At 42.8% G+C, this 25,958-nt stretch overlaps 1 protein-coding gene across 1 annotated transcript; it reads right to left on the reverse strand.

Moving 5' to 3' along the window:
• Window positions 1-1,788: 1,788 nt before the first annotated feature.
• Window positions 1,789-24,274, reverse strand: USP1 (ubiquitin specific peptidase 1). Its single transcript, XM_082265158.1, has 9 exons — window positions 24,109-24,274; window positions 15,784-16,022; window positions 13,645-13,771; window positions 13,451-13,558; window positions 11,448-11,608; window positions 9,428-10,083; window positions 6,259-6,423; window positions 3,870-4,071; window positions 1,789-2,558 (listed from the first exon to the last, which is right to left on the reverse strand). Exons 2-9 carry the CDS (start codon window positions 15,954-15,956, stop codon window positions 1,838-1,840), a joined length of 2,313 nt encoding a protein of 770 aa, XP_082121284.1. The 5' UTR covers window positions 15,957-16,022; window positions 24,109-24,274; the 3' UTR covers window positions 1,789-1,837.
• Window positions 24,275-25,958: the final 1,684 nt, after the last annotated feature.

Consider the following 25,958-nt stretch of genomic DNA (forward strand, 5'->3'; position numbering starts at 1 on the left):
AGCAGCGGTTTGGTTTAGGTGCCCCAACAACAAGCTGCTTGCTGTAGGGGCACTCGGCAGGAGAAGGGCCAGGAGCACCGACAAGGGAACAGAACAATCAGGCTACTATGGGCAAAAGCAACTGCACAGCGCAAGTATGATCATTTTAAAAAAAAAAAAAAAGACTATCACTTAAAAAAACCAAAAAAAAAAAAAAAAAACAATTCCCAAAAAACATTCCCTATTCAATTGAGTGCATGAATAATTCCCCCTTTCTCCACCATTTTGAGGGCCAGTTCACACCACATGCAGTCCAGTACATTTTTTTTCTGCATTACACATGGAAAGTAGGTTATATGGTTTCAAATGGCATAGTTCACACCAGTGCTTGCAGTTCCAGAGCATGAAAGAAAAAAAAAAAAAAAAAAACCATGCTGCACTTTTCCAGCAGTGGAACGATGTAAAAAAAAAAAAAAAAAAAAAAAAAAACAGGCTGATTGTAGCCAAAGTGAATCCATCAATTGGCTTGGGTACAACCAGCCTGTCAGATTTATTTTACATTCGATCTCTGCAGACAGCTATTACTGCTAGCAGTAGTTGTATTCTACCAGCCAGGAAGGCTCCCTGTTGCTCTCCCCCCTCCCCACTGGTAGAATAGCGCTGACTGAATTGATGGGGGAATAGAGATTTCAGGAAAGAGAAATCAAGTTATCTGTGGCCTGCTTAACACGCTGAAATATGGAAGCAACCAAGCTTATTGTATGTTCAACTATACCACTGCATTTGTTGTACCACTGTTTCAAAATATTGTACATACAGCAGCTTTACAATGCTTTTTGGACAAGCATTGTTGCTTTGTAATTGAGGGCCAGTTCACACCGAGAATTGCAAGGGAACATTGTGCGATTCACATACAGTTCTGGGCGGTGTAATGTCAGCCCATTCATATTGCGCCGCACCCAAAATAGTGCATGTCCTACTTTTGCAAATTTACTGCAACCACATTGCATGGTACTTCCCCCCCCCCCCCCATGTAATCCAGTGCAAGCAAACATACTGCATTTGCAACTGGGGTTTGGGGTGTCACTTGCCTAATATTGACCACCACTGCAGAGCGTTTTGAATGCAGTGCAGAAATCGCACATGGAATGAGGGTTTCCCTCATCTGATGTGAACTGGCCCTCATACTCAAAATAATAAAGACCATCAACCAGAGGTACACACTATCCCTTACAACTATGGCAACTGAGTATGAGAAAATATCTTTAAAATACACATCAAGGCAAATGTAAGAAATACTTTAATTACAAAAATCGTAAGAAACTTTCTAATATATGAAAGTTAGAAACTGCCCAGAGGAAAAATGTTACAGATATAGAATCTGTTACCCCCAATATAAGCTATAAGGATTTCAGTCTGCACAAGATACAGAAGCCATAATTCTATAATTTCATTAATAAATAGGTTTATAAAGCCTATACATTATTGCTTGGGTTTGTAAAGTAGCTTTCTATCAAGCCACATTCCATGAAAGGTAACCTGCATTTTAAATAAAAAGTTGCCCTGGCATGGCCATATGGGTCCTGTGACAGGACCACTGAATTTTGGATAGGAAACTTTATTTTAAAAAGTTAGAAAATAATCAAGTGTAATAAGTGTCTGAAAAATGTACAAGAACAAAACCATAAACTCTATATACAAACGCTTAACACAATAGGTCCACAGGTTTATGGTGATAACTGTGACTCGTCAATCCAGTAAGATTTGTTATATACAAAATACAAATATATACACAACTGTCCTTTCCCAACAATGGAAGACTTTACACAATATACAAAGTGCAGAGTGTAGGTGGACTCTACTTCGCTAGTCTTCTGTAGAAAAGCAGATAGGGAGTAGATGTAGACTGAGTGGTGGGGGAAATCGTAGTGAGAAAGTCCCTCTCTTCTGTGACCTTCACTTCAGAGTCATCAAAAAGCAGCCATTTGCCTTCATACTCCTTTAAAATTTGTAACAAATGGGCAGCGGATTTACTCGAGCAGAGTCCATCTGAAAAAGACTGAACTTTCTGATCATTATCCGAATGGAGATCGCCGTTGGCGTCAGATAGTCCTTTATCGCCCGATACAGCACTGGAAACTCTTTCAGTTTTAGGTGTTTTGGGTGTTGGCAGCTGCTCAAAGTCAGATTTACTTTTTTGTCCGCCAAGAAGTCCAACTGCATCCGTTCCCTTTTTATTTACTTTACTACTTGATGGCAAGTTTGTATTGGCTCGAAATGAAGTTTCACCATCATGGTTTTCATCGGATGTTTGGACATCCTGCGTTAAAGGTTCCGTCTTAACGATGTCATGGTGGTCGCTGGGGAATTTGATCTGGTTGAGTTCAAAGTTACTGAGGTCACTGAGTTTTACATATGCAGTATAGTGGCCACTGCTTATAGTCACTCCACTGTGCATCACTACCGCAAACAGACCATAGAGGTCTGTGGATGGTTTGGTACTCCACTCCTCCAGAGAGAGTTGTAATGGTGTTAATAAAGGGGTGTTTACTTTAGAAAGGCCTCCATAGCAGTCAAATCTGTAAAAACAAAAAGAGGTTAAAGTGCATGTAAACTATAACAATGAGCTTCTTAGTTTTTGTCTAAAATATGTGCCACTGAAAGCTAGTCATATGTTTGATAAGTGCAAAAAATATTGATGGATCCTGCCAGAAATCTAGAACTAATAACTTCATGTGTTGCAATCTTATAAATTACATTGCTCTGTTTTGTGGATTACAGGACACCCCCCACAGGATGGCGATGAGAAGTGTGCTAGGTATTCCGTAGTCCTAACACTCTTTTCCAAGGTAACAATGCTATGTCCCCATAGATTTTGTATGGCGAGTGAGCATCGTCAACCTAAGACAGGGGGGTTATTTACTAAAACTGGAGTATGCAAAATCTGGTGCAGCTCTGTATTGTAAGCAGCTTCCAGGTTACGTCAAAGCTTAAAAGCAGAGCTCCACCCAAAAGAGGAAGCTTTGCTTGTTCACGCCTCCCCCCCTTCCACATTAGGCACTTTGGGGGTACCAGCTTCCACATTCTATAAGATTGCCGCCCAGCAATCTAAGACATATCTGGCCCCTCCTCTCCCAACCCCCCCCCCCGTCTTCTGGGACCTGTGTGTCCCAGAATGCGGCCGGACCATTTAGAAAGCGCAGCACGACTCGTGCATGCATAGTAGGGAACAGGCTGTGTGTGTGTGTGTGTGTGTGGGGGGGGGGGGGGGGGGGGGTAGTATAACTTGTTTAAAAAAAAAAAAAAAAAGGTATTTACAAGCACTTTAAACAAACAAGCTGAAGTTAGAAACTGATTGGTAGCCATGCACAGCTACACCAGATTCTGGGTGCATCAGAATAAAAAAAGTGTGCTACTGGTGTATTCCCAGTTGAAATTAAAAATACCTAAAAAAAATTAAAATAAAAAAAGAATACATGCTGGACTGAGTTTAAATAGGCTTTTTAGTCTACTGTATTCTAAAAACTGAACGCCTCCAATTGAGAACTTTTAGCCCATTCAAATAGGAACACTTTGCTTTCCAATGTAAACAAATACTTGTACTCTGGAGATGGCTCACTACAACAAGCCACTCCTTTAAGAAAATGCTTCTTAAAATCGTGACCAAGGACCGGTTCTGTATGAGGTAGAAGCAACCAATCAGTGCTTCTACTTGACACAGAACCCATTCTCTGTAGGAGGCACGTCACAGAAGCGGCATTTAGTCAAAGCCAAAGAAAAACCAAAGTCTAGCAAATAAGTATGCCATAGGGCATTTTTTTTTTAAATGGGAGTATTGAGGGGGAGGGGCTGACCTAAACTCAGATTTTTTTTTCCCTAATAAGACTTACTCTGAGCTGTTTGCAGCGAAGCATTTCAGATGGACGGTTACTATTTCTGGGATCTTGTCAAACAAAAGGCTTCTCTCTGCTTCTGTGTAATGATGGCAGTTTTCACAGAAGTACTTATCCTCTCCGACAATTCTCTCCACTGACGCAAACTGGGATATGGCCCATTTCAAGGTCTTGATTTCCATTCTGGGATCAGGAGAGACTGTTAAAAAGAACAAAATGTTAGTTTTCTATGGGCTTGTCCAATGCCATCATGCCAAGACAATATTTTGGCCAGCCAAAACTTTTCAACTAAATAAAATTGGTAAGGTTCACATTGTGGGGATGTTTCTTCTTACTACTTGCCATTTTACAAACAGGAAGTGAAGGAAAGCCTCCCCAAATAGCAAGGAGCATTACAATCAAATATTCTAACCCTGCACCACTTTTTTTTACTAAAAACAATTTCACTGAAATTGAATACTGGCTAAGTGGTTAGCACTTCTGCCTGGCAGCACTAGGGTCGTCAATTGGAATCCCAACTGTACAACCTGCCTGGAGTTTGTATGTTTCCCTGTGCGTTTCCTACCCACTACATTCTGGTAGGTTAATTCAGTGGTCCTCAACCCTGGCCTACAGGGCCCACTAACAGGCCAGATTTGCAAGATAACTGAAATACATCCCAGGTGATATCATTTGCTGCTCAGTGATTGCCGTATTCTAGTCTGCATCTCCCCAAGGTAATACTTAAAATCTAGCCTGTTAGTGGGCCCTGAGGACCGGAGTTGAGGACCACTGGGTTAATTGACTCCTGTCTAAATTGTCCCTAGCATGTTATGAATGTGAGTTCGGGACCTTAGATTGTAAGCTTCTTGAGGGCAGGGACAAATATGAATGTATAATTATATATGTAAAGCACTGTGTAAATTGACAGTGCTATACAAGCACCTGTAATAATTAAATACTGAGCCCTCTAGAATTAGGTCTACCGTGTTCAATACAACTAAATCAGGAGGTACAGAGGCAAGCAAAAGAACTTTAGATTTTTTTTTTCTTCCTTAGTAAAAGTATGGGAAATGCTACAACTTTATTTCTGTTTGTGTCACTGTTGCAGATTTTCCCTCACTTCCTGTTGATGGTCAGCAGGCCTTTGGAGTCCTATACAGCAGAAGAATAAAAAAACAAAAACACACTAACAGGCATTCTTGGTCCTCTCACTCCAACCAAAAGAATAGTTTCTGGCTTGATACACACTTTAAAATGGTTTACAGGCTCCTGTTTAAAGCTTTTAAGATAGGCCAACTCTTTAAGAGCACATATCCCTCCTTGTCAACTGTCTACAGTACAGAAGGATTGCTCTTACATTTTACAACTAGTGGTTTCCTTTAGGAAAAAAAACAAAAAAAAAAAAAAAAAACCCAAAATAAGCCATATTAGGTAAAGATCTCGTTGTTTAAGCTGTTCCTCGATCACTGGGTTTGGGAGGTTTTCGGGCCTCACCATCAACTGGTCCAAATCGGTGCTGCTGCATCTGGATGCGGACGCCGCTCAACCACTGGACTCTCACTGCCCGGTTCCAGTGGTTGATAAATTTAAGTATCTGGGGGTGGTGGTTTCGGCGGACCCGAATCAATATAGTGTGCTCAACATTAGCCCTCTTCTAACACGGTTCCGAATAAAATTAGGATCTGGACTAAGCTCTGGCTCTCCCTAGCGGGACGGGTAAACCTTATCAAAATGATCTTGAAGCTGTTCCTCTTCAGGAAGCCACATCCAAAACATCTGACAATCCATGCTAATGTCCAATTCTGACAGATATTGGTGGTTTTGAAATGGTTCTAAAGGCAGAAGGCTTTTCATCCTAATGCATTCTATGCATCAAGATAAACTTGTCATATACAGCAGCCCCCCTTCATACTTACCTGAGCCCCATCTCAATCCAGCAAAGTTGCACGTGACCCACGTAGTCCGGAGGCTCTCCCTCATTGGCTGAGAAAGCAGTGGGAGCTGTTGACTCCCGCTGCTGTCAGTCAGTGAGCCAATAGGGAGAGGGGGCGGGGCCGAGCCACAGCTGCTTGCTGTGTGGGCACTCAGGGAGGGTCCAGGAGCACCGGAAAAGGACCCCGAAAAGAGCAGGATCTGGGCTGCTCTGTGCACAACTACAGCGCAGAGCAGGCAAGTAGGTTTTTTTTTTTTTTTTTTAAATAACAAACACGACTTTAATTTCACTTTACCAACAATTTCAGCTTCCAGCAACCTAAACAAAACGACTACCCAACTGGAAAAATGAAAGCAGCAGTTTGTAAACATATGAACAGATTAGGCAAGACACTGAATACATCTATACAAAAGGCAGAGAAGACCCCCATTGTAAAATATGGAAAAATATGTTAATAGTTCATGTACTCACTATCAGAGTTCTCCTCCAGTTTGGGGGGATCATTTTCTTGCACAGGTACACTGATGTCCTGGAAATCTTCCCTTCTCTCAGTGTAACACTCGCACTCAAGACAGCGAGTCCGCAGCACCAGTTGGCCCTGGAACAATTTCTCCACCAGTTCCAAATCAGTTGACTCTAGAATTATGAAGTATATTATTTCAGGTACAGAAAGATTCTTTTCTTGGCATTTAAAAAGTTGCAGCAAGCACCATCCAAACCAAAGAGCAAAAGTTATTTAGGTAAAAGCATGATTGTTGGCAAGATTAAATCGCCTTTATTCAACATTGAAGACTGAATTAGTAGGTCAAGACATTTTTACAGCATGTAACCTAAATTGTCTACAGCCCATTTTACTGAATTGCAGAGTGACAACCCACAGGCATCCTCCTATTGGTTTTGCACGATGTTGGAAAGACTTTACATTTTATTGCTGACCTAAAACCATTCAAGCAGAATTCTGGAATTATACACATTACTCCCGGCCATGCATTGTAAACAATGACACTACAGTGAGTCACATCTAAGGAGGAGGCGGCTTTGTGAGACCAGTGGCAAAGATGGAGTTAGCCTTCTGAAGTCAAGTATAAGGAGAGTACACCGTATTACCCTACCCTTAGATTTAATGAGCATTTAACCCTTGCAATGCAGGGGGTGTCACAGTAAACATAAATCTGGCCCCACACTATACTAGTGGTATCCAAACTTGCCCTGGGGCAGGAAACAGCCCTTCGCCTACATTTATCTGGTCCTTGGGGCGCTATTCCTCCCATTGACACCCATAATGGGCCTTTATTTCTTCACCAAATAAGGGGGTACGGTATACTACCACTTATGCCAGGACAAATTTTCACTCTCACTGACCAGTCTGGATCCCTCCAACGCTTGAAGGACAGCAAAGTGGCCCTTTGTTTAAAAAAGTTTGGAGACCTCTGCACTATACAATTTGATTGCACAATCTACTTTAGAGCCAATAGCTCCCGCTGCTGTGTGAGCCAATGGGGAGAGAAAGACCCAGGAAAGCTGCTGCTGTTATGCACATTGCTGGATCGAGAGGGGACTCAGGTGTGTAACACAAAAATCCAAATCACTGTATTACTGCAGTATTCTCAACTCTAAGCCTGTCACAGCTCACTGAAAATCTCCAGTCCATGGGAGTGTCTATGCACAGGAGCTCCGAAGGCAGAGTAGTGACATCAATGGCCCCACCTTCCAGCTCTACACAGCTTAGCAGCATGCAGAGTGCTGGAAGTGTGCATGCACGACACTCCATGCTGGGAGGTGGTATGTACAAGCTGGGAGGTGGTGCCAGTAAAGTCAGGACTCTGCTGCCCACAGACTGGAGATTTTCAGAGAGCTGTGATAGGCTTAGAAATGAAAATACTGAGGTAAAAAACACAGAGCTTTAGATTTTTATTGAACATGTCTGAGAACTAATGTATATGATGGTTACAACATCTTGAAACTAAACAGACTTCCACTGAGGCATGCACCCTTCACTCATGCTCCAGCACGGGTCTCTCTTTTGCATGTCAAAAGGAGAGGCAGCATGGTGACATTTTTTGCATGCGTCAAGATTTATTTCCAGTAGCAAAGCGGGGAGGATTACAGATGACAGGCTGCTCATGTCCCTGCCAGACTGTGCACAAATGAGTTTTGCGGCTTTGCTGAGTTAGCATAAATGTTCAGTTAACTTTTTATCATCTGGGTTTACAGCCACTTTAATGCATAACAGTAAAAAACCTCCTGCCTTTAGAACCACTTTAAGGCAATAAAACCCCATTAAAAAATGTTTGCCAATTGAATTCCTACTTGCAAAATACTGTGAAAGTCTACAATGCATTTATAAACTCCACTCACTCATGCAATACATTTTTCCTTATTGAAAATATACGATACTGAATGATAAAAATTAGCAAATAATGCAGAGATAAAAATATTCCCAATATTTATGCTTTTCTAAAAATACTGCAAGTATTGTTGCTTTTCCAAACTGACCATAACAACTGAATTATTCCAGGAGGTTAGCAACCGGTTTAAAACATCTTTTCCAAGCATGACAACAGGCATGCCAGTGATCAATAGGGTGCTGTAGTCTTGATTTGTAATCCATTTTTGTACTTCTATTTTACTGCTTTTTTTTTTTTTTAATGGCAAGTTAAACTCCATTATAGAATAGCCCCCAATGCATGCACTTTTAGACCTTAAGTCAGGCTCCAAGCCTTTAACCTTCAAAATGAAGTAGTGTTTCACATATCCAGTGCAGGGTTCAAATGCAGAGGTGCAGAGCATAGGTAGGTTTACTCCACACCAACAACCCCAGGCTCTTATTCCCTTTTCAGCTGGTGATCATGCCTGCGGCCTGCCAATAAACTTTTGGCCTTATGGCGTATTAATCACTGTATTGCATCTATGGAGAAGCAGCATTGTCACCCGAAGATGTGACTACATAACACCTCTGCAAAAGACACACAGGAGGTCACGGCCGCCAGAGGTGAGAAAAGGGGCATGATACCTGAAACAGTCCAACCATTTGTCTCCAGGACTTACTGCCATTGCGTTACGGCTGGAGCAGATCTGTTTGGCTTACTAACTCTTTCGTATGCAAGTATTTTTTTGCTTATGTGGATTCAATAAAAATTAATGGTTATACACGAGGTGGTCATGCCCTCTGCGTTTTTTGCAGTGTGCTCAGAGGACTTCACAGTCAGAGGAGGCCTGCACCCTTGATGGGCATTGTAGAAAGAAGTTGGGTGGAAGATTTCCCCTGGGTCTAGCGCCAAGTGTTTTTTTTGTACTTGAGCTGTCTACAGAACACCTCTCCCCAAATCATGGGGAGGAGTTTTGTAGTTCAGAGATGAATAAGGGCTGACAACACTGCAGACTGAGGAGCACACAGGACATCACTGTACTTCTGACAGCAGTTTTTTTTCTGCACTTATTGAGCAGATAAAACAATTTTGGTGGTATATTTTGACAACCAAAGAAGAAAATTATTGTGAGGGTTTACATACATTTTAAGGTTACGGATCTCTGAAATGCCTTTCTGTATGTGCAGACTTCATTTTATTGTAAGAACCAGAATTTAGCAAATAAGAACTAACCATTCTGCAATAAGAACGAGCAGATACATGTAACTAACCATTCTGGGAAGGTTCTGCGTCTTTGCTTTCCTTTGGTTTGCAGCCATCATGATCTTTTACTGGCTTCTCACTCTCTGTCCTCTCAAGCTTTGGTTTTATACTTTGGACCTGGTGCTCAGCTGGAGGACTTTTAGGTGATGTACTGGAGGTCCTACTTAAGTTACAGAACTTGGATAGAATACTAGGCTGTTTTCCAGACTTCAACCAATTAAGGCCTAATCTGGATTTCTTTTGATTAGGATTGGAAGCAGAGCCCTCAGTAGCAGTTTTAGGACCATCCACTTTGTCATCTTGTTTATCAGACTTCCTCTTAGATCTGGTCACTCGGTGCTCTTCCAGAGATGGCTCTTTGGAAAGCTTTGTCCTTTTCTTTACATTACCAACTTCGTTCTCGTTCTTTCGCTTCCCATTTACATTTGTTTCAGCCTCAGGTCCTGTGCATGAAGAATCATTTTGAGGCTTCTCCTGGGTGGCAGTTGAGGTTTCACATGGGTTGGATCCTTTTTCAGGCTGGGGTTTGGCTGTGTCTTGTATTTGTAAGCTTTCCATCTCCTTTTTGAGAGCCTGACAAGCTTCCTGTATGTTTCCCAATATGCACTGCAAGACCTCCTGTGCATCATGCTGAAGGTATCCTTCATACATGGGATTAAGTTCCCTGTTAAAAAGCATAAACGCATTACAAAACACAAAGAGGATGCTGGATGGATTAATTTTACCAAAAGCATTAATATGGATATAAAAATATACACACACACACACCTCACCTGTATTTAGTTGCTACACTGGAACTATTTTACGTGCATCTTAAGCCAACAACTTTATTCGTTTGAGATCAAGCATGGAAGGGTTAATACTCCCATCTGTGTTTTTTATTTTTGCTGTCAGAGCCTTCTGGGGAGATTTACCTTCAGTTTATGACCCAGATACTCAATAGAACGTAAGAAAAAAAATCTCTCTAGAATGAGAGACTGAACCGTGTCACCCATTAGGAGATTAACCCTTACCCTTGTTTTCCAGGAACTGTAAAATTTGTGTTCTCTCAGCACTTTACAGGTACCATTGACACTGGTCACCAGGATAAAAGAGGGTGACAACAGTAACATTTTGACAGGGGTTCTAACTTCCCTACACTCCCCAAAACTAATTAAAATTATTTTCATCACTAAGCATGGAACTGGCTCTAAGCACTGTATGAACTGCATGTAACTTTAGCTACCTACCTACAGTACACAGTGCTGGGTAATGGCTGAGAGAGACTGTCTCACTCGCGGAAAAAAAAAAAATACAAAGCTTCCTCTGACTGGCTGAGTCAGTGTGATGTTATCAGCCTGCCAAAGGAAGCTTTGTATTCATTCACAAAATACAAAGCTTCCTATGAATGGCTAAACGCTGCACAGAACAACTCTCTGCATTGTTCCAGGAGTGAGACAGGAAGTCTGTCTCACAACCAGCACTGTACATGTAGGTGAAGCTACATACAGTTCATACAGTGCTTAGAGCCAAAGTAGCACTTCGTGAAGGAAATCGTTTGCTTGGACCAGCATGGTCCCAAACTATTTAAAGTGACAGGAGACACATTTGTTTTAAAGAGAAAAAAAACAAAAAAAAAAACAAAAAAAAAACAAATTCCAAAAAAGGTCAGAAGTCCATGAAGTGCTCAGAATTTCCAGCTAAAATATGTATTGACTGTGTCCAATGGTAGCTCAATCCAATATGGATGTTTTTTTTTTATGCAGTGTGCTTTTTTTCCCCCAGTATTTAGCATTTTACCAACTCAAATTCTAATATCTTGCTTATAAAATAAAAACATATACTAAAAACCTACATAGAATTTTTAAATTACTTGATTCTAGGTCAAACACCTAGTCATCCATAGAGTAGAAGGGAGATTTGTCAGTACAATTTTTGGAACACCTTTTCTGTCTTCACCAGGGAGGGACACTAGAGGATTTTGTAAGGCAAGCTTCTTTCACAAATTTAAAAAATAAAGAGAGGCCAGATAACACCATTAGATCATACCTTAATGTGTTGAGGAGTCTTCTTGGCTGAGCAGCAAGTTCAGTGTCACAATTTTCTGGATTCAAAAGAAAGCTAAGCTGTAGGTGTTCAGCAGAGTGAACCAGAGAGCTTAGACTGCAGATAACTTCATGGCTGGCAGGCAAGTCTTCCTTCACACCATCCTGTTCAATAAAATAAACTTTATAGTACCAAAGTATGCAAGTTCATTTAAACCATATAGGAAACAGTAGAAGGTTGCTAAATGAACAGTCTATACCCAAGTAAATCAGAGTAAACATTTAATTACAGGGTTCATACACATTTTCACCAATGAAATTCCATGACTTTTCCATGACTTTACGTAAATATTCATGACCTAATGTTTCATGAAATGTCTATGTATACGTATTAAATAAGAATCTTTTTAGGCCCAAGCCACAGTCATGAGGTGCAGGCGGACTGGTATGGATGGCACAGTCAGATGCACAAAATGCAGCACAGTAATCTTTTAGGCCCAAGCCACAGTCATGAGGTGCAGGCGGACTGGTATGGATGGCACAGATCTGATGGTGCACAAATGCGGCACTTACTCTTGGAGAAAGAACAGTAATAATGGGCGCTCCTGCTTGCCGAAATAAAGCAGTTCAGGCAGTCATGAAGGTGCAGCTGGACAGTGATATGGATGGCACAGAAATGCACAAAATGCGGCGCTTACTACTCTTAGGCCGAACCTAACAGTCCCACAAACAGGCAGAAAAGAGTTCAAAGAAAGGCGACTCAGGATTGGATGCTTTATAATTTGACATTTATTTTTTACATTCCCCGTATAGGACTGGTACAGTAGGTGTCCTTCCGGGGCCGCAGTTTGCCCTACTGTCGGTCACTGGCCAGCAGCAGCCGAGGAGATGATCGTTTACCAATCGCTGGCAGCGGGGAGGGCCGGCTGCGGTTTGCCTGGATGTGACTGGCCAGCAGCAGCAAACCAATCACAGGCAGCGGAAGCATCACTGGAGGGCGGGCCGGCCGGCCGCATAAACGTGATGATGCGGGGGTGCCGTAACCGAAACAGTTACCGCCCCCTTCCGCGTCATCATCACGTTCATGCGGCCGGCGCCCTCCAGTGACGCTTCTACTGCCTGTGATTGGTTTGCTGCTGCTGGCCAGTCACATCCAGGCAAACCGCGGCCGGCCCTCCCCGCTGCCAGTGATTGGTAAACAATCATCTCCTCGGCTGCTGCTGGCCAGTGACAGCGCACGGGCATACCGCGGACCCGGAAGACAAATAGTATGTGGCACTGACAAACATTACTGAATAAAATAATAAATTACACTAAAGTCTTTAAGCATCCACTGCCCCCGCCGCTCCCCCCCAGTATATTTCCATGACTTTTCCAAAACCTTTGTGGAATCCTAAGATTCCATGACCTGGAAAGTGTCATCTCAAAATTCCAAAACTTTTCCAGGTTTTCAAGGACCGTACGAACCCTGTAATTAGCTTTGGAAATATAATGGCTCTGTGTTTATTTTAATACCCAATATGCACAGAATTAAGTGAACAGTTTTACAACTTTAAAAAGGCCAAGTTCGCTTTTGGAGCACGTTACATGATAAACCTGTATTTAGGGTGTAGCATGCTCCAGCACCTCCCCTACTACCTTTGACAGCAGGCAAGGGTTCCCCTTCCTCGCTGTCACATTTTAAAATTGGCGTGGCTATGGCTCCACCATCTGTGAATGAAGAAACTACAATTCCTGTCTTCCACTACGGCAGATGGCTTGTAGTTCCCAATGAACTATGGGAGAACTGATAAGCGCCCCGATAGTTCATTCATTCCTCCAGCTTTCTAACAGAAAGAGTCCGCAGGAGCTTTACATTGAACTCAAGATTCACAGCTAAAAGGTCTTCAGGGGGAAATAAAGGCACATTTCTGTTCTGCAAAAATATGTGCCTTTGTTATTTTTTGCGGAAAATGTGAACTTGCCTTTAGTATTGAAACTCAGTAGAAGATATACTAAACAGTTTACCTTTTCAAGCACCTGTTCGTTTTCATCCTTTGAAGTCTCCCTCTTCTTGGAAATAACCTCACACAAGTGCTTAATTCCGCTCTTGAATCCGGGGCAGTAACATAAAACCTGAAGTGCAAAGGGACATGCCAAGTTTCAGACAAAAGAAAATGCCAACTCTTGTAATATAAGAACAAACACGGTCAGCTATATACCTGAAGAACGCTGTTAAGGTAGCATGTGTTGCCGAGGTTGTTAAAGCCTACAAATGGAACTAGGCTTTCTTTCTTCACACAGCAAGCAGGAGGGGATAACTGAGCAGCAGGAACTACTTGATCAGAACTATAAAAAAAAAAAAAAGAAAACACATTGCAATTACAAGAAAATTGACACCGAAGATTACATTTTTAGGATAGGTTCACCTTAGTAAAAATTGTAAACATCTTTTTCCAAAAATAAAATAAAAAAGCAGCACATTTATATTTTTTTTTTCTAGGAACCTGGAAAACATTGCACCTGCGATCAGCAGATTCGTGTGTGGCATGCAGACTGTGCAAGCCATCTCCTCATACAGGCAAGTAGTTACATGACAGAAAGAGACAATGAACTACTTTGAGAGCTCAACAGCACACTGGTAGGTAGTTCATTGAGAACTACAAGCCAATAGCCCCAAAGGCTGTCGGTAGTTGTAGTTCTCCCCTTCACAGTATGGTGGTTCGTGGAGCCCCGCACGGACACTTTTTTTGATACTGCAACAGTGAGTTTGGGGAGAAGTTCCCCAGCTTGCTGTCACTAAAAGCGGTGGGTTGGGAAGTGGCTGCAGAGTGGAAACACAACTTCTCCTCTTAAAAACAAGTAACATGTTCCCAAAGGAGAACTTGTCCTTTAAACACAACTAAAAAGTGTACATAGAAAAAAATATAAAAAAGTGGTAAACCAAACTGCGTAAGGACATGACCATTTATGAACTTCTATTAAAGGTTAATAAAATTTGCATGTTTGGCCTTGTTCACATGGGGCGTACCAAAGTAGGTCTCTGGAGGGCCGTGTTTATCCTGCATGGGGATACACTGGTGTTACGTGCATCCCTGTGCAGGCAGTGCCACAGATTTCAATTGGGATGCAGCAGCTGCACAGACACAGAGGCTGCTCCCAACGTGCAGGTGCATGGCCCTGAACACATTATGAGTTTGGGGCCGTGCACCTGTACAGATGACAGATTAGAAGCAATGCGTGTCCATGCAGCCATTGCGTCTCAGACATAATGCACAGAACACCTATGCATCCACATGCCTGTGTAAACAGCCTTCCACAGATGTACGTTTCAGTATGCCCTTTGTGAACAAGGCCTTAAAGTAACCCTATTGCTTTTAACACTCCCCTGGAAAGCCAACTGTATCCTGTAATGTAGGAAATACCAATGGGAGCTGCAGGGCACCCAGAAGATATAACACAAATTATTTTCCAAGCTAATGTCTGAACAATTTACACTCTTTACAGTACAGGTATAAACAGGAGGACTGCTTTAAAGTGGGCATACTCTGCCTAGGACAGTTACAAATCCAGTAAGGTGCAGTCATTGTGTTGTGCTGTCAGATACCTACATTAGACCCGTCCCTCAGATTTTAGGACCAAGTTTGAGCTTCACATATTCAGAAGGGCAGCACTTAAACTTGACAGGATTTTTTGCACATCAGCTTTATGAATCTAAATCACATTCATTAAAACACACTCCTTTTATTGCTCTGAACAAGCCTAAGTCTAAGCCTGAGTCTAGATCACATGGTCCCTAGCAAACAATCATTACTTTCAGAGTCTGTTGCCAGAGGCTCAAAAAGGCTGTCACTACAGACAATGAATGTATACAGGGGCAAGGCTCTTTATACATTAACATGTTAAAGTGACTTTCACATAATATACTACTAGTGGGTAAAATGTGCAGGCATCTAAACTTGTAGCAGCTTTCATGGTCAATTATGTGCACAGATGCTTGGCAGTTTTGATTGGGGAAGGTGCCTGTACTTCCTGGTAATAGCTTGCCTGTCCCCTCCTCCCACTTATTCCTATAAGCCAAAGAGGCAGCCATTATTAGTAAAGGCCCAACAGGAATAGGAGAGGGAAATAAACTCAAATGGTACCCAGAAGTGTCAGACCTATCAGAAAGACCCAGCTTTTAGAGAGGGGGAGGCAATGGTGACTGCTGCAGATATGTACAATCACCTCAAGGTTCCTGGAACTTGATACCGGCTAGTAATTTGATCTTTTTTACATGTATATTGAAAGACGGATCAACCGAAGATTCTAAATGTTCAAAACAATACCAAGAGCACTAGCATACGAGTCAGTTTGCTTACACTTCGGGCTCCTTCTCCTCTACATTCTGGCTTTCGGTTTGCGGTGTTTCGGCAAAGTCTAAGGTCCTTTTAGTTTCTTTTTTCTGGAAGAAGCGTAGAGATAGGCGGTTCTTTCTGGTGGGACTGGCTTTGGCCAGGACAGTTTGACTTTCACACTGGGTAACTCCCGGCATTTTCCTGGCCTTGGGTTCCAATGCCTGTCTACACTGGCAGATTGCTTACGGTATCAAAACAGGTGCCTGTAAGAAAACAAACATTGTTTAGCCACTTTACAAATATAAAACCAAAGGCTTTGCTAGCAGACAAGGAACACCGCTCTCCAATACATGTGGCTGCAACAATAAAACTTTTTTTAACCACTTCCCACAAACCGATGTGCCTGTACATCAGCTTGAAGAAGTGGTTGTACCGGGGTGATGCCTGCAGCTCCTAGTCCGCCCATTGTGTCAGGTCACCTGAGTAGCGGTCCTTACAGCAGTGACCTGTTTATTGGTGCTTCACAGAACTGACTTGTCTGCGTTTCTAGTCACATTTAGTTGTCAGTCCTGTATGGATACATGAGTACCATAATACAAAGATGTATATTGCAGTATATAACAGTCCATTATTACTTATATCTATATGATACTGTCTTATCTAAATATGTGTGTGAACTGAGATGAAGCCTCTGAAGAAGGACGTTACCTCATACAGTCTGAAACATGTTAGGCACTATTGATATCTCACCACCGCAATTTGACATGTATACCGCTGTCATGTTCTCTTATACATATGTATAGTGTCCCATGGCAGGGACACTTTATTGCATTGTATATGATGTGTTCTTTTTATATGTTTAATAAAAATTTGTATTGATTTTACTCAAGTGGTCTGTCCAATAGTCCATGAGGGATACCTGTCCAAACCTCTGGTTTGCTCCAAATGTTATGTTATAAAAGGAAAGTGTATGCTGCGACCATAGAGCTCTTAAAGTAGAACTATAGGCAAAACTTTTTTTTTTTTTTTCACTGGATAGAGTAAGGGAGGGTTATAATTAGGGATCTGACTTTTTTTGGATCCGATACCGATATCTGGTATTGTGAAATCGCCAATACCGATACGGGAACCGATCCAGAGCTACACACAAAGCAAGCGGCTGCAGTACAGAGCAAAGCCACTGCTTCATGTGTGTGGCTCCTCCATTCACAGGCGGAGTGCATCTGATATCACTCCGCCTGTGAGCCTGCATCTGATATCACGCCGCCTGTGAGCCTGCATCTGATATCACGCCGCCTGTGAGCCTGCATCTGATATCACGCCGCCTGTGAGCCTGCATCTGATATCACGCCGCCTGTGAGCCAAACCTATACAGGAAGTAGCGGCTCCCATCCCATACTACTACTGCATATAGTAAGGGATGGCTGAGCCGTTACTCAGCAAAAACCGGATCGGCCAGTGGATCGGTCAATGTTACCGATCCCCCGATCCATCAAAAATGGCCATATCGGTGCCGATATCCGATCGGTGCATCCCCAATTATAATAACCTGTCAGATTTTTTTCTGCCATCTGTGCCCCACCGTGGACATTTCCCTTCACTTCCTGCACTATAGCCAAACAGGAAGTGAGAGGAAATCCCTGCAAATTAAAAAGAATTCCTCTGGGCTCACCCAGGTCACCAGAACTAATGTCCCTACTGGAAGATTTGCCCTTTATTACAAGACCGCGCTAAGATACAAGTCAGATTTTGGGCATCCCCTGCAACAAAAATGTACATTTTGGTGAGATACTCTCAAAGGAAAATCGAGTCTTAAAGAGGAAGTCTTAGGCTGGCCATACACATAGATTTTCATCTGGAAATTTCCGTTTCAAGAAAATTTGTTTGATTTTCTAATCGTTAGTGGGGTTAAATCGATGTCCCTTTTCTACTGCAGCGATGGGAAAATTCGTAGGGGCAGAAGGGAAAACTTCTCGATCAACAAATTTTCGGGCAGTGTATGTGGTTATGGTTCAGAAATTACATTCATTTTAAAATTAAATGTTAAAAGCAAAAAGACAAATTTTCGAACGACATTCGTCTATTCAACGAATGTTCAAAGAATGTTCTACGAATATTCTCATCCAAAAATCCATACGTGTATGGCCAGCATAAAGGGTCCTTTCACACGGTCCGCCTCCATAGGCGGATCGGTGCTGCTCAGCAGGGGATCGTAAACACAGATCCCTACTGAGCAGGAAGGTGACACCTCCCTCTCTGCTCTGTGTGCAGAGAGGGAGGTGTCAGAGCCCCATGCATCTCTATGGGGGAATCATCGGATGAGAGTGGACCGCCTGTCCGCTCTCATCCAATCCGATCACCCGGACGGATGGAAAATAGGGTTTCCGTCCATCCGGATTTCACGGACAGGATCGGATGCGGATGGCAGCGGAGGTGTCTCCGCTGACATCCGCTGTCCCATAGGGATACATTGAGGATCCGATCAGATCCGCCTAAATAACTGACAGGCGGATCTGATTGGAGCGGTCGCGTGAAAGGACCCTAAGGGCTCTTTCACACGGGCGATCCGATCAGATCCGCCTGTCAGTTATTTAGGCGGATCTGATCGGATCCTCCATGCAGCTCTATGGGGCAGCGGATGTCAGCGGAGATACATCCGTATCCGATCCTGTCCGTGAAATCTGGACGGATGGAAACCCTATTTTTCCTTCCGTTCAGGGATCGGATTGGATGAGAGCGGACAGGCGGTCCGCTCTCATCCGATCCCCCATAGAGGGCAGCGGGGGCTGAGACACCTCCCTCTCCACACTGCAAGCGGAGACGGAGCTGTCATCCGCCGGCTCAGCGGGGATCGCGGAGCTACGGAGGCGGACCGTGTAAAAGAGGCCTAACGTTTTTTTTTCCATCCCTGCAAAGTAAATGCATAATGCGCTAGTATACATCGCATACTAGCACATTGTGTGACACTTACTTGCAAACGAAGCCTGCGTTGTCCCCACTGGAGGCCGCATCCATCTTCCCCCGGTCTTCCTTCCAGATCTGCAGACTCCAGCTGTATTACTGGCTGCAGCCGCATGACGTCACTCCTACACATGCGCACAGGTGCCGCCGGTCATGGCGCAGGGCTCTGAAGAAACGGCACTGGCGGCCATTTCTTTTGAGCGCATGCGCCGATGAAGTCATCGGCTGCATAAAATGTAAATATCTCCTAAACGGTGCAAGTTTAAGAGATATTTACAGTACCTATAGATAAGCCTTATTATAGAATCACCTATAGCAGGGGTAATGAATTAAAATTCAAGGAGGTCCGGTTGCTAAAATTTTCTTTGGGCCGAGGTCCGAATCTGAAGTCTTTGCTATGACTCAGAAAGATGGGCAAAACAAAAACGTGTCCATCAGCGTTGCTCTTAACATAAAATATGCCCATCAGAGTGCCCCCTAACATAAAATGTGCCCATCAGAGTGCCCCCTAACATAAAATGTGCCCTTAGCATAAAATTTGCTCATCAGCGTGACCCTTAACATAAAATAAGGGACACGCTGATGGGCACATTTTATGTTAGGGGGCACTCTGATGTGCACATTTTATGTTGGGGGGCACTCAGATGGACACATTTTATGTTAGGGGGCACTCTGATGTGCACATTTTATGTTAGGGGGCAATCTGATGGGCATATTTTATGTTAGGGGGCACTCTGATGTGCACATTTTATGTTAGGTTGCACTCTGATGGGCAAAACAAAACGTGTAAATCAGCATTGCTCTTAACATAAAATATGGCCATCAGAGTGCCCCTTAGCATAAAATATGCCCATCAGATTGCCCCCTAACATAAAATATGCCCATCAGAGTGCCCCTTAGCATAAAATATGCCCATCAGAGTAGCATAAAATATGCCCATCAGAGTGCCCCCTAACATAAAATGTGCCCTTCAGAGTGCCCCTAACATAAAATTTGCCCATCAGAGTGCCCCCTAACATAAAATGTGCCCATCAGAGTGCCCCCTAACATAAAATGTGCCCATCAGAGTGCCCCCTAACATAAAATGTGCCCATCAGAGTGCCCCCTAACATAAAATGTGCCCATCAGAGTGCCCCCTAACATAAAATGTGCCCATCAGAGTGCCCCCTAACATAAAATGTGCCCATCAGAGTGCCCCCTAGCATAAAATGTGCCCATCAGAGTAGCATAAAATGTGCCCATCAGAGTAGCATAAAATGTGCCCATCAGAGTAGCATAAAATGTGCCCATCAGAGTAGCATAAAATGTGCCCATCAGAGTGCCCCCTAGCATAAAATGTGCCCATCAGAGTGCCCCTAGCATAAAATGTGCCCATCAGAGTGCCCCTAGCATAAAATAGGCCCATCAGCGTGACCCGTAACATAAAATAAGGGGCACTCTGGGCACATTTTATGTTAGGGGGCACTCTGATGGGCACATTTTATGTTAGGGGGCACTCTGATGGGCACATTTTATGTTAGGGGGCACTCTGATGGGCAAAACCGTGTAAATCAGTGTTGCGCTTAACATAAAATCTGCCCATTAGAGTGCCCCTTAACATAAAATCTGCCCATTAGAGTGCCCCTTAACATAAAATCTGCCCATTAGAGTGCCCCTTAACATAAAATCTGCCCATTAGAGTGCCCCTTAACATTAAATCTGCCCATTAGAGTGCCCCTTAACATTAAATCTGCCCATTAGAGTGCCCCTTAACATAAAATAAGGGGCATGCTGATGGGCACATTTTTTTTATGGGGCACTCTAATGAGCACTACAAAATATGCCCATCAATCTGCAGACTTTAAAAACCTCCCATCAGCTTTAAGTGCAGCTATGACCACATTCCTTTCTCCCCTTGTGCTCCACATACCTGGAGCCAGGAGCCGAGCCAGAAGCCACGAGCAGGGGGGCGGGGCGCGCACATAATGTCACGCCCCAACTCGCTGCCTGGCTGAATGGGAGCCGCAGTCAGGAGCGGGGGGCGGGTCGTGCGCGTGACGTCACGCCCCTACTCGCGGCCCGACAGGACACCGGCCGGGAACCGCAGCGCACACACAGTACGTCACTGGTTGCTGGGACACCCGCGGTCCCAGCAAACCATTGAATGAATAAAGGAGGCGGCCTCGCGGTCCGGGTGAAAGCATCGTGCGGGCCGCCAATGGACCGCGGGCCGCCATTTAGTGACGGCCGACCTATAGGCACAAGTTATAAAGGCAAGTTTAAAACCACTTTAAGGGATGCAGACCCTGCCGCTTTCATTAGAGCCCTGCAGGAGCAGCAGCGGATTGATAGTTATAAGATCGACAGCAGACCTCCATCCTAAATAACTTTTTTTTTAGATAGTGGTCTCCAAACTGCAGGCTGACTGCGGCCCTTTGCACTATGTTCCCCCCTGCCGACAGTGACGAGGGAAAGCCCCTCCCACCGCCGACAGGCAAACCCCGCCCCCACTGACAGCAAAAAATGAGGCACCGTTCTTCCCACTGACACCATTGTCTACTCCCACCGGTGACAGCCTGGACCCCCCCTAAAGTCTGACAGACAGTAAGATGGCCCTTTATATGGAGACCCCCCTGTCCTAGAGCAAAGGAGGATTATAACCCCTGAGAGAGTTTGGTCCCTATTTGGGAGATTTCACTTCCTGTCTCCATACACAAAACAGGAAGTGAGAGGAAATCCCTGATTGTCACCAGAACTAGTGTCCCCATTGGAAGATTTTCCCTCAATTCCTGTTCTGGTTTTCTTTTATTTTCTAAGGGGACAATAAGCACAAGAAATAGAGAGGGTGAATCTCCCCAACGGGGACACAGACAGCGATAAAACCAGACAGGGGTTCTAATCCAGCTTCACCCTATCCAATCTAAAATAATGTTTTGCATTTAGTTATACTTTGTGTCCCTTTGGTCTATGAGACAGGAGGTGAAGGAAAAATCTTCCTGATGGGGGGACACCGGTTATGGTGACACCCTGAGATTTCCTCATAATTCCCCTTTGGTCCATGGGACAGGAAGTCAAGGGAAATCTTCCAATGGAAACACGAACACTGGAGACCCCCTGGGATTCCCTCACTTCCTTATTTGGCTACAGGAAAGGAAGTGAAATCTTCCAATGGGGACACTGGCTCTGGTGACACCCCGAGATTTCCTCTGACTTCCCCTTTGGTCCATGGGACAGGAAGTGAAGGGAAATCGTCAAAATGCGGACACCGGCTCTGGTGACACCCTGGGATTCCCTCACTTCCTCTTTTGGCTACAAGACAGGATGTGAAATCTTCCAATAGGGACACTGGCTCTGGTGACACCCCGAGATTTCACATGACTTCCCCTTTCGTCTTCTGGACAGGAAGTGAAGGTAAATCTCCCTGATGGCGACACTAATTCTAGCAACACCCTGAGAATTCCTCACTTACTGATTTGGTTACCGGACAGGAAATCTTCCAATGGGGGGACACTGGTTCTGGAGACACCCCAAGATGTCACATGATTTCCCCTTTGGTCATTGGGACAGAAAGTGAAGGTAAATCTTCTTGATGGGGACACCCAGGGATTCCCTCACTTATTTTGGCTATGGAACAGGAAGTGAAATCTTCCAATGGAGACACTGGCTCTGGAGACACCCTGAGATTTCCTCAGACTTCCCCTTTGGTCCATAGGACAGGAAGTTAAGGGAAATCGTCCAGTGGAAACACTAACAATGGTGACACCCTGGAATTCCCTCACTTCTTTACTTGGCTATGGGACAGGAATTGAAATCTTCCAATGGGGACACTGGCTCTGGAGACACCCCGAGATTTCACATGACTTCCCCTTTGGTCCATGGGACAGGAAGTGAAGGTAAATCGCCCTGATGGGGACAATGGCTCTGATGACACCCTGGGATTCCCTCACCTTTTCTTGTGGCTGCGGAACAGGAAGAGAAATCTTCCAATGGGGACACTGGTTCTGGTGACACCCTGAGATTTCCTCCGACTTCCCCCTTTGGTCTTTGGGACAGGAAGTGAAGGTAAACCTCCCTGATGGGGACACTGGCTCTGGTAACACCCCGAGATTTCCTCTGACTTCCCCTTTGGTCCATGGGACAGGAAGTCAAGGGAAATCGTCAAAATGCGGACACCGGCTCTGGTGACACCCTGGATTCCCTCACTTCCTCTTTTGGCTACAGGACAGGATGTGAAATCTTCCAATAGGGACACTGGCTCTGGTGACACTCCGAGATTTCACATGACTTCCCCTTTCGTCTTCTGGACAGGAAGTGAAGGTAAATCTCCCTGATGGGGACACTGATTCTAGCGACACCCTGAGAATTCCTCATTTCCGGTTTTGGTTACAGGACAGGACATAAAATCTTCCAATGGGGGGGGGGGGGGACACTGGCTCTGGAGACACCCTGAGATTTCCTCTGACTTCCCCTTTGCTCGTTGGGACAGAAAGTGAAGGTAAATCTCCCTTATGGGGACACCATGGGATTCCCTCACTTCTTTTGGCTATGGAACAGGAAGTGAAATCTTCAATGGGGACACTGGTTTTGGTGACACCCTGGGTTTTCCTTTAACTTCCCATTTGGTCTATAGGACAGGAAGTGAAGGTAAATTGCCATGATGGGGACACTGGCTCTGGTGACACCCTGGGATTCCCTCACTTTTTCTTGTGGCTGCGGGACAGGAAGAGAAATCTTCCAATGGGGACACCCTGAGATTTCCTCCGACTTCCCCTTTGGTCCATAGGACAGGAAGTCAAGGTAAATCTCCCTGATGGGGACACCGCTTCTGGTGACACTCTGAGATTTCCTCAGACTTCCCCTTTGGTCCATAGGACAGGAAGTGAAAGTAAATCGCCATGATGGGGGCACTAGCTCTGGTGACACCCTGGGATTCCCTCACTTCCTCTTTTGGTTACAGGACAGGAAGTGAAATCTCCCTGATGGGGACACAGATGGGGGTTATAAATCTCCCTAAATGAAAAAATAAAAGTTGTGGTTTGAGTTCCCCTTTAACTTGCAGGCCATTTGGCATATACAGTGTGTGGGAGAGGAGGGGGTCACCCCCGGACAAGCCATGCTGGTGCTTGTAGTCCCTCAGGAGGTGATCGCACACCTTCCTCCTCCCCCCATGTGGTGATCCCTCCATGGTACCTGTGCGGTGACAGAGTACAGGAAGCCGGCGGACACCCCCCGGTACTCCTCCCTCCTCCACCACCCGGCCGGGCTGCGCTGATTCGAGCAGAGGGGGAGGGGACAGGAGGCCGCCATTTACTAACCCGCTTGTTGCGCGCACTTCAAAAAAAAATGAGGGGGAGGGGAGCGGGCTCCTCACACACACCGCACATCAACCCCCCGACCACAGCTAAATACCTGGCGGCCTCGGCGAGCGTCCGGCACCCGTCAGCGCCCTCCGTCCCCTCTCTGGCGGGAAACCATTCACTACAACATCGCAGGGAGGGGAATTCTCCTCACGTTCTCCACACTGTACCCACAGGCCGGAGCCCGCCTTTCCGTGCGCGGTGACGTCACCGGCGTAGCGACGGCGCCCTCCGCTTTCACTTTTCGTTGAGGGAAACGCGGAGCCGGGCGCTGATTGGCTGCGGCGGGGGTCATGTGACGGGGAAACTGGTCACGAAGAACTACGATTGGCTAGGTCGTGTTTGAAGGTGGGGGCTTGGCGGCTGAGGAGGGGTTTGGCGGGAAGGGGAGGGGGTGTGGCGGAGGAGGTGAGGAGGAAGTAATGTGTGTGAGGCGGGACGGAGGAGGAGAAGAGGAGAGCTCTGACGTCATCACATTTCCACATTATAATGTCAGGAGCGACATCTGTCTTCCAATCATTCCTATTATTATATCATTCTTATTACTTTATTATTTTATATCATTATTATTACTATATTCTTCTTATTATTATTATATTATCTTTATTATTATTATATCATTCTTCTTATTATAGTATCATTATTATTATTATCATTATTATTACTTTATTATTTTATATCATTATTATTGCTATATTCTTCTTCTTATTATTATATTATCTTTATTATTATTATTATATCATTCTTCTTATTATAGTATCATTATTATTATATCATTCTTATTACTTTATTATTTCTATATCATTATTATTACTATATTAGTCTTATTATTATTATTATATTATCATTATTATTATATCATTCTTATTACTTGATTATTGTTATATAATTATTTTTACTATATTATTTTTATTTAAAATTATCATTATTATTATTATATCATTCTTATTACTTTATTTTTATTTTCTTCTTCTTATTTTTGTTATTATTATTATTATTAATATTATATTATTATTATTATTATATCATTATTATTACTTTATTATTATTATATCATTTTTTTACTATATTATTCTTATTATTCTTATATTATTATTATTATATCATTATTATTACTTTATTATTTTTATATCATTATTATTACTATATCATTTTTATTACTTTATTATTGTTATATATTTATTTTTACTATATTATTATTATTTAAAATTATCATTATTATTATATCATTCTTATTACTTAATTATTTTTATATCATTATTATTACTATATTATTCTTCTTATTTTTATATTATCATTATTATATCATTCTTATTACTTTATTTTTATATTCTTCTTCTTATTTTTGTTATTATTATTATATTATTATTATTATTATTATATCATTATTATTACTTTATTATTATTATATAATTTTTTACTATATTATTCTTATTATTCTTATATTATTATTATTATATCATTATTATTACTTTATTATTTTTATATCATTATTATTACTATATAAGTCTTATTATTATTATTATTATATCTTTATTATTACTATATCATTTTTATTACTTTATTATTGTTATATCATTCTTATTATTATATCATCATTATTATCATTCTTTTTAATATATCATGGTTATTATTATGTCATCATTATTATTATTCTTTTTATTATATCATCATTATCATTATTACTATTATTATATCATTATTATTATTATTAATATTACTATATCATTCTTATTACTTTATTATTGTTACATCATTCTTATTAATTATATCATCATTATTATTATTTTTAATATATCATTGTTGTTATTAAATCATCATTATTATTATTCTTTTTATTATATCATCATCATTTTTATTTTTATTATTTTTATATAATTATTACTGTTATTATTATTATTA

This window comes from Pelophylax lessonae (genome assembly GCF_965119305.1).
Source record: "Pelophylax lessonae genome assembly, chromosome: 8".
Classification (NCBI taxonomy): domain Eukaryota; kingdom Metazoa; phylum Chordata; class Amphibia; order Anura; family Ranidae; genus Pelophylax; species Pelophylax lessonae.